Source organism: Fukomys damarensis, unplaced genomic scaffold, assembly GCF_012274545.1.
Source record: "Fukomys damarensis isolate Sample0158 unplaced genomic scaffold, DMR_v1.0_HiC HiC_scaffold_30, whole genome shotgun sequence".
Taxonomy (NCBI): Eukaryota; Metazoa; Chordata; class Mammalia; order Rodentia; family Bathyergidae; genus Fukomys; species Fukomys damarensis.
The window spans coordinates 55,094,357-55,108,517 of NW_022900942.1; the positions used below are offsets into that span (position 1 = coordinate 55,094,357).

General features: G+C 38.2%; 1 protein-coding gene across 1 annotated transcript in view; it reads left to right on the top strand.

Moving 5' to 3' along the window:
* Positions 1-14,161, top strand: part of Chst9 (carbohydrate sulfotransferase 9) — a 212,606-nt gene that overhangs the window by 2,977 nt on the left and 195,468 nt on the right. The window contains exon 3 of the mRNA XM_010643509.3: positions 1,244-1,453. Within this exon, the coding sequence (XP_010641811.1) occupies positions 1,333-1,453 (121 nt within the window). The 5' untranslated portion in view covers positions 1,244-1,332. The remainder of the gene's footprint in view (positions 1-1,243; positions 1,454-14,161) is intronic.

Genomic DNA, 14,161 nt, shown 5'->3' on the forward strand with positions numbered 1-14,161 from the left:
GGCAAGCAACAGAGCCAAGGACTTTGGCAAGTGCCCAGTACGAAGGCATGGCCTTGGTCCCAGCAGCCAGGCTGCTAACCAGGAGTGGTCTGGGCAGGTAACTGCAGTTCATGGGGAGCCAAGATTCTTAACTTGGGTTTGGGGAAGGGGTACAAACTTATTGGCATTTTATGGAAGCGTTTGTGTGTATGTAGATTTAAGGAGGCAAGGAGTGACACATTTTCATCACCTTCTCCATAGTGGGTGTGACCTAAAATAATAAAAGGCTAAAATCGGAGTAAATCAGATTATTCTAAGAGAAGGTCATTTTAGTATTTTTAAAATACAGTAGCCTTTTATTAACAAAATAGATTTCTGTAATATGAGATTTCAGTACTATTATTGTGGGAGAGATCCTTGAACTCTCACCATTTAACATGTATTTTTATTCTTTCAAGAAATTTAAAATTTACTGTGTAAATTGGAGAAATCTGTTACTTTTACATGAAACAGAAATACTAGATTAAGCTCTTCACTTCTGAACTTTATAGAAAACCAGCATTCTGTAGCTCTACCTTCAACCAGTTTGAGGGAAAGAACTGCATCTGTAGTGAAAATATACAGTTTTTCTTTTTGTGATTACTCCTGAGATAGTACAGTATAACAACTGCTTATATAATATTTGCATTGTACGAGGTATGATATGGTAAGTATGATTAAACAAGAAATCTATAAATGATTTAAAGTATACCAGAGGATGTACATAGATCATATGCAAATACTGGGCCATTTTATTTAAGAGATAAATATCTGCAGATTTTGGTATCTGTTTTGGTCCTGGAAGCAGCCACCTTTGGATGTGGAGAAGCAATAGTATTTTTATGATGGAGTATTTTCCTACATCCTGTGAATGTGTTTTACAAAATTCATTATTTTGCAATCCGTTCTTCTGGCTTACAATCATGCTAAAATGACCCAACCCTTAACTTTACAATAAAAAAGGCTTAAGTCTGGTCAAGCTTCACCTAATTAAGTCTTGGGGTGTTACTTATTAACTATAGTATAGCACATTCCTTAGATTAGATAAAAGTTTGCAAAAGCACATTGGCATTCCGCGGACATCTGCTTCAGTCGTTCCCTGGTTTCAGAGCACTACAATGCATGTGCGTCTTCAGTGTTGCTGATGCGCTGCAAGATTTGTTTCATCATAACTGGGTATAAATGCCATAATATATGTGTCATGTGGATTTTTTAAAAATTCTAGGTTACTTTATGGAATGCAGAGCACAAGAAAGGATTGAAGCCTTAGGAGAGAGCAAATCATGTGGTCTTCATATTCAATAATGAAGAGAGATGCAGCCATCTGAAATGGTCATGAACCCCAAACAAGTCTTCCTGTCCCTGCTGATATTTGGAGTAGCAGGGCTCCTCCTCTTCATGTATTTGCAAGTCTGGATTGAAGAACAACATACAGGTAACACATGGACTTTTTTTTCTGTTTTATTTATGACAACTGCGGCCCTTTTCAGTTAAATAGGCTGTGATGTTTACAGATATATGGTAAACTGAAATATTTGCAGTATCAACAACAATTCCAAAAATATGAGTCACAAAATAAAATTGCTAGGCTCTTAAAAGAAAAAAATAACTATACAACTCCGGTGGCTGTTTGCTTGGTTGCTTAACACTTGGAATTTTTGTTATGTCTGTGAGGTGCAGCAGACCCCTGCTGCCTAGTGTAGGTATCTTTTAGATAATTCCTCTACAAAAATATTGCTTTTAGCCTCTCTGGTCTTTCCACTGGACATCAGGCACAGGCCTCAAAAGGGCTAAATATAGAGAAAACTCTCTCCTAATGCCTTCTTAATTTTTGTATTGATACTCAGCTTTGGTGTGGAAATTCTTTTCTCTGTTGTCCATAAAGCAGAGGAAAGGATTGTGAAGGACTAGATGGTAAACGTTTCAGGCTTTTCAGGCCATGATATTTCTTTCATAACTTCCCACCTCTGTGACTGCATTACAGAAGCAGCCACAGATGATAAGTAAAGGGCTTTGTTGCAGTAAAACTTTATTTATAAAATCAGATGGTGGGTCGGATTTGGTCGGATTTGGTCGGCAGGCAATAATTCAGTGACTCCTACTCTATTCATCTTGTGGTTCCTTTGTTCAGGTCACAGTTGCTGCACATTGGAAACACATAACTACAGTTAAGATGGATTGTATTTATAGTGATCATAGTATTATTAAAGCAATATCTGAGAACATTCAGCTGTTGTGAAGCTCACTTCTTTTCCATTGGTAGAACTTGACTATAGCTTATGATAATTAAGGAAAATGAAGCAAAATCAAGTGATTTCTTAGTCGTCCACAGTTGTGATTTATTTAAAGTTATTCTAGATGTAAAACCCTTAAGAATCTACATTCAATTATAATTCAGTACTGAGTCACAAAATCAATAATTTTAAAAGTCAGTTCCATTTTCAAATGCCTCCCTTTGGTTTATCTTCACTAGTACTTTGAATGTATTTAATTTATATAGGAGCATTTATGAAGAAGTTGCTGATAATTATATTCCATAAAATCTTTAACATATTCAAAAGATTTTGTAATCCCCCTTATAATTTATATGGTTATGCTAACTTTAATTTATAAGGTTATGCTAACTTTTCCATATTACTGAAATAATTTATTATAACATAGTTCATGGAACCGCTTGTGAAATGTATAGGCTGATTCTCCTGAAGTGTAAGTTGTAAGACAAGTCCTGTCACATAGCAGAGCTTCAGTGGGTGCATGTAGAATAAATGAATGAAAGAATGACTAAATTGAAAACTCACCATAAACTATAGGCTGGAACGCCACAAAGGCAGGAGAATCTAAAGGTGTCACGATCAATCTAGTATCATGGTTTCATAACAGATCCCACAATGGAGGATCACAACAAGACTTCAGTATGTCAAGGAGTATATATGGGAGAAATATGGTTTAGTCTGTCAGTGATAAACTATATCATATTCCAGGAAACAAGTCATATAATGTTTCCCTACAAATAAAATGCAGTTCATAAAATGTGTCCACAAGCTACCATTTACTGGTGTCTTAATACTGCTGCCAAATGTTCACATAGATTTTTCTCCGACCCTCATTATATCTTTCTAGGTGGGTGATATTCTAATGTACAGCTGAAGAAACTGTGGGTCTGAGGGATAAGGGACTTATCCAAAGCCTCACATGTGTAGGTTTTGGTGCAGAGAGAAGGGCCAGGATTTGAACTCAGGCTGTACTGCTATGAGGTCCATGCAGCTCCCTTGTGTCTCACCTCCCAGAGGGGAAAGGTGAGGATTATGATCCTTCTGCAGTATGGACGAAGCAATGAGTGAAGGCTAAGAGACTTGCCTAGAAGTACAAATCTAAGAGTTTTCAAAGTATGATCTGTACCTAGGCCTTCCCGCTCATGAAGCCTAGATGAGTCTTCTGACTGAAGTGGTGGATAAAATAGACATATAATAAATGCAACAGTGTCAGTGCAGCTCTTTTAAATCCCTGAAATTAGCAAATGAAGCAGAACACAAATGCATAGATATGTAACCTTTGCTGCAAGTTGGACTCTTAATTTGGGTTCATCATTTTCCAAGCATTGGAAATTATTTTCATTGATTAAGATTGGCTGGTCAAACATTAATCACTCATTCTCCTCAATTTTATTTGTAATTTGCTAAAAGTGCCTTCTTGGATCTTCAATGTATTTTAAATGATTTGCACAATATCCCAAACTACTCATGACAGCAAACATAAATTTTAAACTTAGGATTCTGTTAGGAAAGTATTTCACTAAAATTTAACTAAAGCTATATTATTCTTTCTGAGCACTTTCATGTGGCATTGTGTCATACTAGACTAGAAGCCTGTGTTACCTTCTGTACTTTCCCAGATAATGAGAGACATTGGGATTTTAAATAACACTGGCGGTATTGGAAATTTTCAAATAAGCTTTGTTTTTACATCATAAAATCTGGCTATGTGTTTCAATGATAAACAAGAAGTTGAGGAAAAAAATTAACTTTTAGATAAGTTAGAACTATCACACAAAGAACCTTGTAAGATAGGCTTCATTTTGGTTCCCTAATTAGGACAGACTCTTATGATCAGAGTAGCTTTTATCTCAGATACATTTCAGTCATAGATGAGAATTTATCTTTTGTTTGATACTTTTAAAATCTAAGCATTGGACTGTTTTTCTAAGCCTCTTTGGCTTTCATGGTCTTTTTCTGTTTAAGAATTTCAAAATAAATCTTTAGAGTGTTCTGATTTGTGAGTAGATAATTATAGACATTCTTTGGAATTGAGGTGGGAAAAATCTATGATGAAATTAAATTCTGTCTGATCGTGGCATACAGCATTCCACAATACTGCTCATTTTTGATACATAATCAATTATATGATCCATTACTTTGTGGCTTGATATATTGCTATATTTACTTCACACTAGTTTTTGTAGTTGTTAAGAGTACATGTTTTCCCTTCCAAAGGATCTTGAAGAGCTCACGTGTTCTACCTCTTCGTTTTGTGACTGAGCGAATTTCTTAAGAGGTTGTAAGCCTCAGATTCCTCATCTGTAAAGCAGGAATGATAATATTCACCACACTGAGTCACAGTGCGTGCAGCTTGCTCTGCATGGGGCCTGGCAAGCAATACTGTACAGTGCATGTAACATCTTATCCTACAAATAGTGCAGAGCATCGTCACCCTTCCCTGCTCTGAGCTGTCACAACTAACACTCGCCAGTTTAGGAAGACTGAATTGTGTTCAAGCTTATGTCTTGGCTGATTAAAGAGAAAAAGAAAAGACTCCATTCCAGACTTGATAAAATAGCTGGAAGAATCCAAGTGGCATGGGGCCATCCTGGTTCCCAGTGTGGACAGTGGAAGGAGAGGGATAATCCTGAGTGCAGGGGCGGCTGTTGTTCAGCAGCATTTAACATCTCTGCAGAATGCTTCCATGGGCAGATGTTCAGCCTTTCAACAATTGCTGTGCTGAAGGTAGGGATAGAACAGTGAGCCAGATTTACTGCCGTGGACAGTAAGGCAAAAAAGGATCCTGAGTCCAGGCCAAGGTGTGGTACAAAAGGACAGTAGTCTATCATGACAGAAAGGAGACGGGACCTCCACTAGTATCTATGCCAGTCTACAACCTCCTTTGGAAGCACCAAGTATTAATTATATTAATTAGTAGAATTTGCTTCCTTAACCTCTGCTTATTCACCCTCTGATAGATACTCCATGAAGTTCACTTTTCTTCCATCACACATTCTGATCATTGTTACAGAGAAGAAAAATCCATATTTTTAACAATTTCATGAAGGAAAGACCAGCCAAGTCAATCACATCCAAGCAATAACATTCACTCTATATTCCTTTTACAGTTTCATACTATGCTTGTACAGCATTTGTGTGAGAAATATGCATATCTGATAAAATTTCCTATTAAGTAATAAATAATTCTGCATCCCAGCTAAAAGTTTACATTATTACTCTTTCTGAGATTTTTTAGAACCTAGTTTAGTTCCAAACTGAAATAGTTGTCTGGAGGTTATCCCTGTATTATAAAAACCTTTCAAAACAATCTCTGCATTTTTTAATTCATGATAAATAATGTTTGGCTACTTATTCATAATGTTCTATATGTATACTTTAAATTCAAATACTTTTACTGTTCTTTCTTATCTCAAAATAGACATTTTTTTCTGATTTCTACCATTTTTTTCCCTGATATACAAGGAGTTCTAAAACTGGAATTTCATTTAGGATTCAGCATAAGGGCCTACAGTCAATTATTTTGCTGAGTTATCATGGGTAGTTTATGAAGGAGTCATGTAACTGGAGCCCAACGTGGGTCCAGGATGTAGCTCAATGGTAGAGCACCTTCTTAGCATGCATGAGGCCCGAGATTCGGTCTTCATCGTCACCAGTTCAGGTTCTATAAGACATGCTTTGCTCGAGAACTGTATCTTATGGGTTCATGCTGTGAACGTTCTGGAGGTCAAGGTTGTTCAAATCCCACATGCTGTTATCAGTAGCACAATAGCCAAAATGTATGTTCGCTTTCTTTTCTTTTTTTCTTTTTTTTTTTCTGCTTCAAAAGCACAGCAAAAATCAGTGGTCTCAGTTGTATTTTAACCCTCCTATGTTTATAGTATAAATGCAAAAAGTGGTGGCTACAAGCTTATGATTTCAGTGGAAGGAAAGGGAACTTACTGCTTTCTCTCAGATAATTGACTCTGGTTTTCACAACAAACTAATATCTATACTTCTTATGTTTTCTAGGGAGACTTCATCTTGCTTTCATTTTCAAACTAAGTATTCTATTTCTCAACACTGAACCATATTTTTTGGCATGTGAAGTTTTATTTCCAGACAGGGCTGGTATAATTCTTTTCTCCTGAGTCTCTCTGATGAGACAGTATATTCTCTTCCTCTAAAATTAGGCTGTTCATCCTGCTTGTGATGTTGCTATACTGAAAATATCTTCTCTTCTGGGGTATCTTTGACTTCCTGAACTAAAACGCAGCCACTTTCAATAAGGGAGGACGTTACATTTGATGTAAATCATACCTCAGGGGGATAAGATCTATTTCTTTTGAAAAGTCACTCATTTGAATTACTTTCTCTTATTTTGCCATGGGTGGCAAATATTTTTTAATCAAATGAACACACGCCCCTGCTGCCTGCCTTTGGACACTGCCGTACCCCTGTACCCCATTTTCTTGTACATGCTTGTCCCACATCCCCCATAGTGGGGCCTTTGTGTTAGCTGAGCTTCTGCTTGGGGTGAGTTTCATTGCTGACACTTACTCCTTCAGACTTCCGTATCTAAATACCCTGTGTAAAGGAGTTAGCCCCTGATTTTTTTATTACCACAGGTTGTTTTTTGTTGGTTTTTTAAATTTACTTTATAATGCTTCTCCTAATCTCTAATCATTTTTCAGTTACTTACACATGATGTGACTCTCCCAGTTTCATGGAAGCCTCCTGATGACAGGGAATTAACTTACTTGTTGATCTCCAGGGTAACTGCAGCTGTCCCTGCTTCCAGCAGCTGATTTCATTCCTCACTTTATAGCAGCCCCCAAAACCAGTGTTTATTCTTATTGACAGCCAGCTGTCGATAACTTGATGCTCCCCTTGGGCTCTGTCTTAACCTTCTACCTCAGGTTTCCTATTCCCCTGTCGGGTCCAGCACTATTCTCTCAGCTTTCCCTCGGGAGACAGAAGTGAAAGACTAATGGCTTTCAAGTTGCATCAGAGTCTTCTGAAATTGACTAGTGTTCAACAGCCGAGCTTTGCGACAGTGTTGATCCCTTTGTCAAACCAAATAACAAATAGAGAGAGATTCTCAAATGATTAATTGAGTTTATTCTGGGACAGCATTGCAATGGGAATAAAAATGCTGCAGCAAACTATGTGCGTATTCAAAAAGATTGAAGCAAAGGGAAAGGGAAAGTGCTACTAGCGAAAAAAAAAAAAAGGAGCGGGCAATGTGGGAGATGGGAGGGTTCATCTAAGCTACTTGGATAGAGATTTTATTGGTCTTGGAGATTGGAGGCAGGAGTTGGCCTCAGCTCATTGGTGAAGGTGTTGTTGCTGGGCAAGTGCTCTACTTAAAGCATCTCACCGAATTGCCGCAGTCTTGAAGAATGTTAAAGATAATGTGTGTTTGCAAGCTGTGCAAAGCTTGGGGAGCATGCAGTCCATGGAAGAATTTCCTCATGGTATCTTAGAAAATTTGAGATAGTACTTACCTCAGACGGGAAGCCAGAAGATCTCCTCCTTCATAATTTGCCACATCTAATATTCTCTGTATCTGGCAAAAGTGATTTGATCTTGACGCCAGCAACATTTATACCTTTAAACAGATATTTTTTAAAAAATCCAGTAATGCTTTGAATACATCCATTCTTCAAATATGTTTCTGATACACATACGCAGAGCATTACTTGGAAAATTCATCACGGTTCCTGCCTTTTTCCTAAGTCTCTTTCCCGCTATCATTGAGTGGCCATCTTTCTCAAAGAAGGGTTGTTGAATTTCAGGAAGGCCTCATAGCGGACCCCCTTAGCTCTATTCAACCCTTTAGATGAAGAATAAAGCAGTAGATGGCACAGAAAAGTACCCTCCACTGATTTCAATTCCTTTCCACCACAGACTGCAAGGTCATGCCCACTACTATGCCCTACCACTTAGGATGGTGCCTGGCACATGGTAGATGCTCAGTAAATCTTGGCTGAATGAGTGAACCCTAGCCAAAGCTCAACAACGCTAAGGAATACAAATGAGGCTGATGTTCAACTATGCGTTTTTCAGAAATATATATTTATGACAGTCTGAAATATCCTCATTTGTGGCAAAATTAGTGGAGCTGGAGAACATTGTGTAAGATAAGCCAGATCAAGAAAGAGAAATACTGCATGTTTGCTCTCACATGTGAAGGATTAGAAAGCCTACTATGACCTGATAGTCAGTGAGTGTAGAATACTAAGCCCTAAAGACTGAAGAGATTAGGAGGATGGAGGGATAGAAGGAGATGGGTAACAGGTACCAAAACACAGCTAGTCAAGAGGGATACACTCTAATGCTCTACAGCACAGTAGAGTGCTATAGTTCACAAAAACTATGACATATTTTATAATGCAAAAAAAGCAACTCAAAGGATTCAAACCTAAAGAAATAAAGAGGAATGATAAAATCCCGATTTCATTAGTATCCAAGTCTTGAAATACCAGACTGTATCTCATAAATATGTAGATACTGTGTGGTAGTTAAAAGAAATTATGATAGGATAAAACATTGAAGTTATCAAAGACTTTGAAAACAGTAAAAAAAGTCTCAAATGTTGACAGTATAGGTGATGTTAACAAATAAAGTCAGAGAGGCTCTCCGTTTGTGCGGAAGTATTTGTAATGGAGATACTGAACCTAGCTACTGATTTCCGACCTGTTTTATGTCCTTGAACAAATAGATTGATCTCTCCAGAGTCTGATTTATATTCTTCTTCCTTCCATACCTTCTTTTTTATCTTCCCAAGATCATTACTGCCCTAAATTTGATGTTTTTTGCCATATTTCTGTGCATGTCTCTATAATTTTTAACACGTGCATGTATTCCTTTTTTATATTCATAAGTTTATATACAACGAATCTACCTACACATATGCCCTTATACAGCTTGCTTTTTTATCCATCAGTAGTATTTTGTGAGGAGTATTTACATTGAAATGTGTAGCTCTGTAGGGACAGGGGTCAGTAAACAAAAAAATAAAACCGGGCCCTCCTTAGTTCCTCTAGCCAATCCTGACTAGGAGTTACAAAAACAAACTTTACTAGAGAGAGTCCCCTGGGAAACAAGTCTAAGACAAGGGTAGAAAAAGGAAAAGAAGCAGATAAAGAAAGGCACCAACTGGACTTGGGACTTGCACCAAGAGACCAGAAAAAGAGCTGGCAGACAGGACACAGAGAAAGCCAGGTGCACAAAGGATAAGCTGCCCCCGCCGTCAATAAAATACAAGGCAAGCCAAGGGGAGGCTAACTTTAAGGCAGTGTGTACTCACACCTGTGCTCTAATATCTACACATATATGTGGGTATTCACTCTAAGGTCACTATTTTTTTCTCTCTAGGGTCATTGTAGAGTACAGTAGATGGCCACATGTCCCCTAAGACACCCTCCTGCCAGCGAGCCACCCGCCCCAAAGATAAGGCCTTAAAAGATACATCAAGGACAAGTGGACAGACAGGAAGAAACTGCACATAGACCACAGAAAGAAATAACATTAGGCAGAGGTGCTCACCAGTGCAGTTTTTGGAAAGTTCCAAATGGAGGAGAAAGAGTCAATGACCCTCCCAATAAAAAAAACTGACAACAAAGGGCCCACTGGTCCTCCATCTTTCTGAAGCCCCCTACCCTGATTCTTGTATATTAATATGCAACATAATCACATAATTTCTTTGCCACGTGTTTGAGAGTATACTGGAGTGAATTACATCTTCCCCAGAACTGTACCCACTTCTCAATTCTGTGTCGTACTGCTACCTTTTCTTCTGCTTACACAAATCCAAATTAGGACTTTTGTTTTTTTTTGTTTTTTTTTTGAGACAGGGTCTCACTATGTAGTTGAGACTGACCTGGAACTCACTATGAAGCCCAGGCTGGTCTCGAACTCACATTGATCCTCCTGCCTCAGCCTCTGGAGTGCTGGGATTATAGGCATGCGCCACACTAGGCCTTCTTCTTCTTTTTTTTTTTTTTTGTTAGGACTTCTTAAAATCCTACATATGTTCAGTGATAACTGTAGTAAGACATACACAGAAAGGCTTATTTAGATACATCGATTTCCATTCAGAATCATAGCAGAAAAACCTAAGGCACCACCGAAAAGAAAGAAACACGGTGTTTCTTTCTTTATTGGTATGCCAGTGGAGAAGTTAACAGTTCATTGAAAATCAATTAAAATAATCACCAGGTCATTAGTGTGGACTTTGAGTGTGAGTGCAAAGACATCACTCACTATATTATTCATGAAGTAGAAAAATTAAATTATGTTAGTGAGTATTGATTTGGTATATAGTATCACTTACTCCAAACTCTAATTTTCTAATTAAAAGAAAACTCAACTGCTAAAGCATTATTTGGTCTCAGCCTCCACCTTTGAGAGAGAAGCAACAACAAGGCTTAAATTTGCATAGCCAGAAAGTCATAAAACTGGCACTAAAACATGCTTGCTGCTAACTACTCTCTCCACCCAGTACTTTTCCCCTTCCTCTGCTCTTCTCTTCTCCCCTTCCCTTTAAAATCCAAGAGGTTGCCAGGCATGGTGGCGCACACCTATAATCTCAGCACTGGGGAGGCTGAGACAGGAGGATCTCTGTGAGTTCGAGAGCAGCCTGGGCTATATAGTGAGTGACCCTGTCTCAAAAAACCAATAAATAAATAAATAAAATCCAAGAGGGATCATGACACCCTGAAATATTTATTTGTTTGCCAAAGTGGCTTGAGCCTAACCATTCCATTCCGGTGCCCGCTTAGGAACTCCAGCAGCCAGATGCATCATCAGGAACAATGGGTTTCTCTTCTTCATCTGAAAATCTGCTCTGAGAAGGACAAACTGTGATGTCATCCTCAGACTTCAAAAGAACTTTCAATCAGACACAACCAGTGTCCCTTGAAACATCTTATTCTGTAGCTTTTTCTCCAAACAGACTTTTCAAGAATAAATCTGGCAGCTACAGGCTTAGGTGAAAAGTTGTGTGATGTTTAGTTCGTGACAAATTAAAGAGGTGTACCTCTTGTAAAGAAACCTCAAGTCATTGTTGAATGAAGAGTCTTAGTTCAATCTTCCCTGACTCAAAAATAAAGCACAGCTCAAATAGCCAATTCTTTCAACCACAGTTTCCCTATTGCCCCAATCTAGCCTCTCCTTCTTCCTTTATTTTTTAAAACTTCTCCATTTGATTACTCTTCATGCATCCTTATTACTGCAGTCTGCACTCATCAGTGGGATCACTGGTCCCATTCTCCGCAGCAGTCTTGCCCGCATGAGCCATGTGAGTCTTTTCTACCCCTCCTTTGCTGAGCTCCCTGCTGCTTTTCATACTAGTGACCCCTTTCACATCATTTCTCCTGCCAACCTTGAACATAATGCTCTTTCACTTTTCCCTCTCCCCGCTGGCTGCATTCAAAGGTTCCCCTGCAGAAGACTCTGTTCCTTTTCTCATGCCTTAGAATCAACTTCTCCCAGAATTCTGTGCTTTAGCCCTTCTTTTTATCTCCCTCTACTCCCTGTGTGATCCCATCCATAGAAAGCTGATCCTTCACAAGCCTCTCTCGCTGTTTTCTGGGCATCTTTACTTGATTACCCTACTGACCTCTCACTCCGTGAGAACAAAGCTAAATTTGTCAATTTTCTCCAAGGTCTGCCTCCAAAGTAGCTCATTTCACTATTGATGCAATTGTTCTTTGTTGTCATGAACAACGCCTTTATTTTCGTCTTCTAAATAAATCCAGACAAATCTTTCTTACCTCCCTAGCTCATTAGATCCCCTTAGTCCATAGCATAAGGATGTGTTTCTGTGATTGCTGCAGCAGCTCTGAAGTAGCCTGTTCCTATACCATTGCCCAGAAGCTACCAGACATGGAAGCTTGATTATCCTTCTGCTTGAAGTTCTTTATGCCTCTCCTCCAAATGGCTTTTAGGACAAACCTCAATTCCATCATTTGACTATTAAGGCCCTTGGTGTTATGGCCTGGAGGTTCCCTTCTGTCCTCATTGCTTACCTTCCACTAAGCCTCCAGCTATTCTAAGCTTTCAGTTTCTATAATTGGCCATCAGATCCCTCAACCCTAGGCGTCCAGACCATTTTTTGCTTCTCAAATGTTGAAGCTGTTCCTCCTATGTGTTCCCTGTATTTCCCAGTTACAGCACTTGTAATGGTAGACTTGGAGTGTTTTTTAATAACACATTCACCACGTTCAACCTACTAGACCATGAGGTCTGCAATGGGGGCATAAGAGAGACTCGTTGCCCTTGGTTCTCCAGGCCCTTGCATGTGCTTTCCTTAGCCACAACAGGGAGAATTTCCTTAACTTGATTTGGAAAGAAAAAATTAGTATTCTTGAAAAACAAATACAGGTGTACCTTTTCTCTTAGTCTGATTAACAGTCCTTCAACTTCACAACCATGAAAATAATGTTTTATATCAGCATTGATGGGAATCCACCATTTCATTTTTGTGGAGAGAGGGGCACACAATTGTCCTTGGTCAGGGTGACATACTTTTGTAAAACATCATGTAGTACTTTAGTAATAGCGTAATGCAATTGTAGAGTAACGTAAAAATTTTATAGATTAGTTACTAAACTTCCGTTCCATCATAACCCTTGCTTTTCTCGTTTACTCAGTGTTTACTTTCTGAAATGTCTCTTTTTCAGAACATATAAACTCACTTGAGTAGCCAATCTGTGTGACTCTCTGTGCAAAATTGTTATCTAAAGCATTTGTGATTTTTAAAAGCAGTACAGAAGAGCGTAGGGGTACAGTTAACATCAGTGGCACTGGTAGCTATCTTCTCTAGAAGCTTCCCATTTGTTTGGCCCCATCTCAGGAAAAGAACAAAACATACCCTGTGTAAATGTCATTTTCTTCGGTTCCAATGACATTTAATTGCTATGTGGGTGGCTGCTGGCTGCAACGTTAGTAATGAATCTTCATGGGGAGAGAATTTTCCTCATTAATTTTTCAAAAAATTAAGGCCAGAGATTGACTTCAAACTGGTTCTGATTTATTTAGAGAAGAGAAAGGGCAGAGGGAGACCATCTCCATTCCATGGCTGTGCTGAACGCAGTAACTGTGGGAAATGCCTAAATGTACTCTTAATAAAAACATCATCTTGATAAACGTAGAATTCTGAAATGCTTATCAAGTACCCTAGAGGCAAAGTAGCAATTAATAGTTGTTTGCAAATGAAAAACAATAGACATAAATACTTACATATTTCATGCTCTTGTGAACAGCTTTCAAATTACTTTTATAGCCAATTTATTGTGAATCATTAATTTGTATAAATTATGCTCATATAATTTTATGTTTCTTAGGACATGAAATATACTTAAAAGTAGGAATGATTTTTAGTATAAAATATTCTCATGGTTTCTGTGTGACCTTTAGCATAATAACTAACTGAAAAAGACATATTTAGTATTACTAAGCAAATTTCTCAATTTGAAAGCTCTGTTCAGATTTATAACGCCAAAGAATATCTAGTAATAAGAGAAAACAAGAGTAACGGCCAGCTTTCTTACACTCAATAAACCAATGTAGGCTTTACTAAGCCTTCTTTTAAGTTTGCTCAAGAGAGAGACAAATCCATAAAGTGGTCAGGCTGCTTATTATCACACTGCCAGAGATATATTGTAAACAATGAAACTGCCTCAGAATTTTGGACTCAGAATTTTATGATTGACATTAAGGGTCAGTGCTTGCATTTTAGATCCATCCCCAAAACAATTCAGTGATCATCAGAAATCAGAAATCCATTCACTCAACCACTGGCAAAAAATTAGGTAGAGATCCTGGGTTTGCTTTGGATATAAGGCAGTAAAACTGATAATTTAAAAAAAAGATGAGGGAAGAGA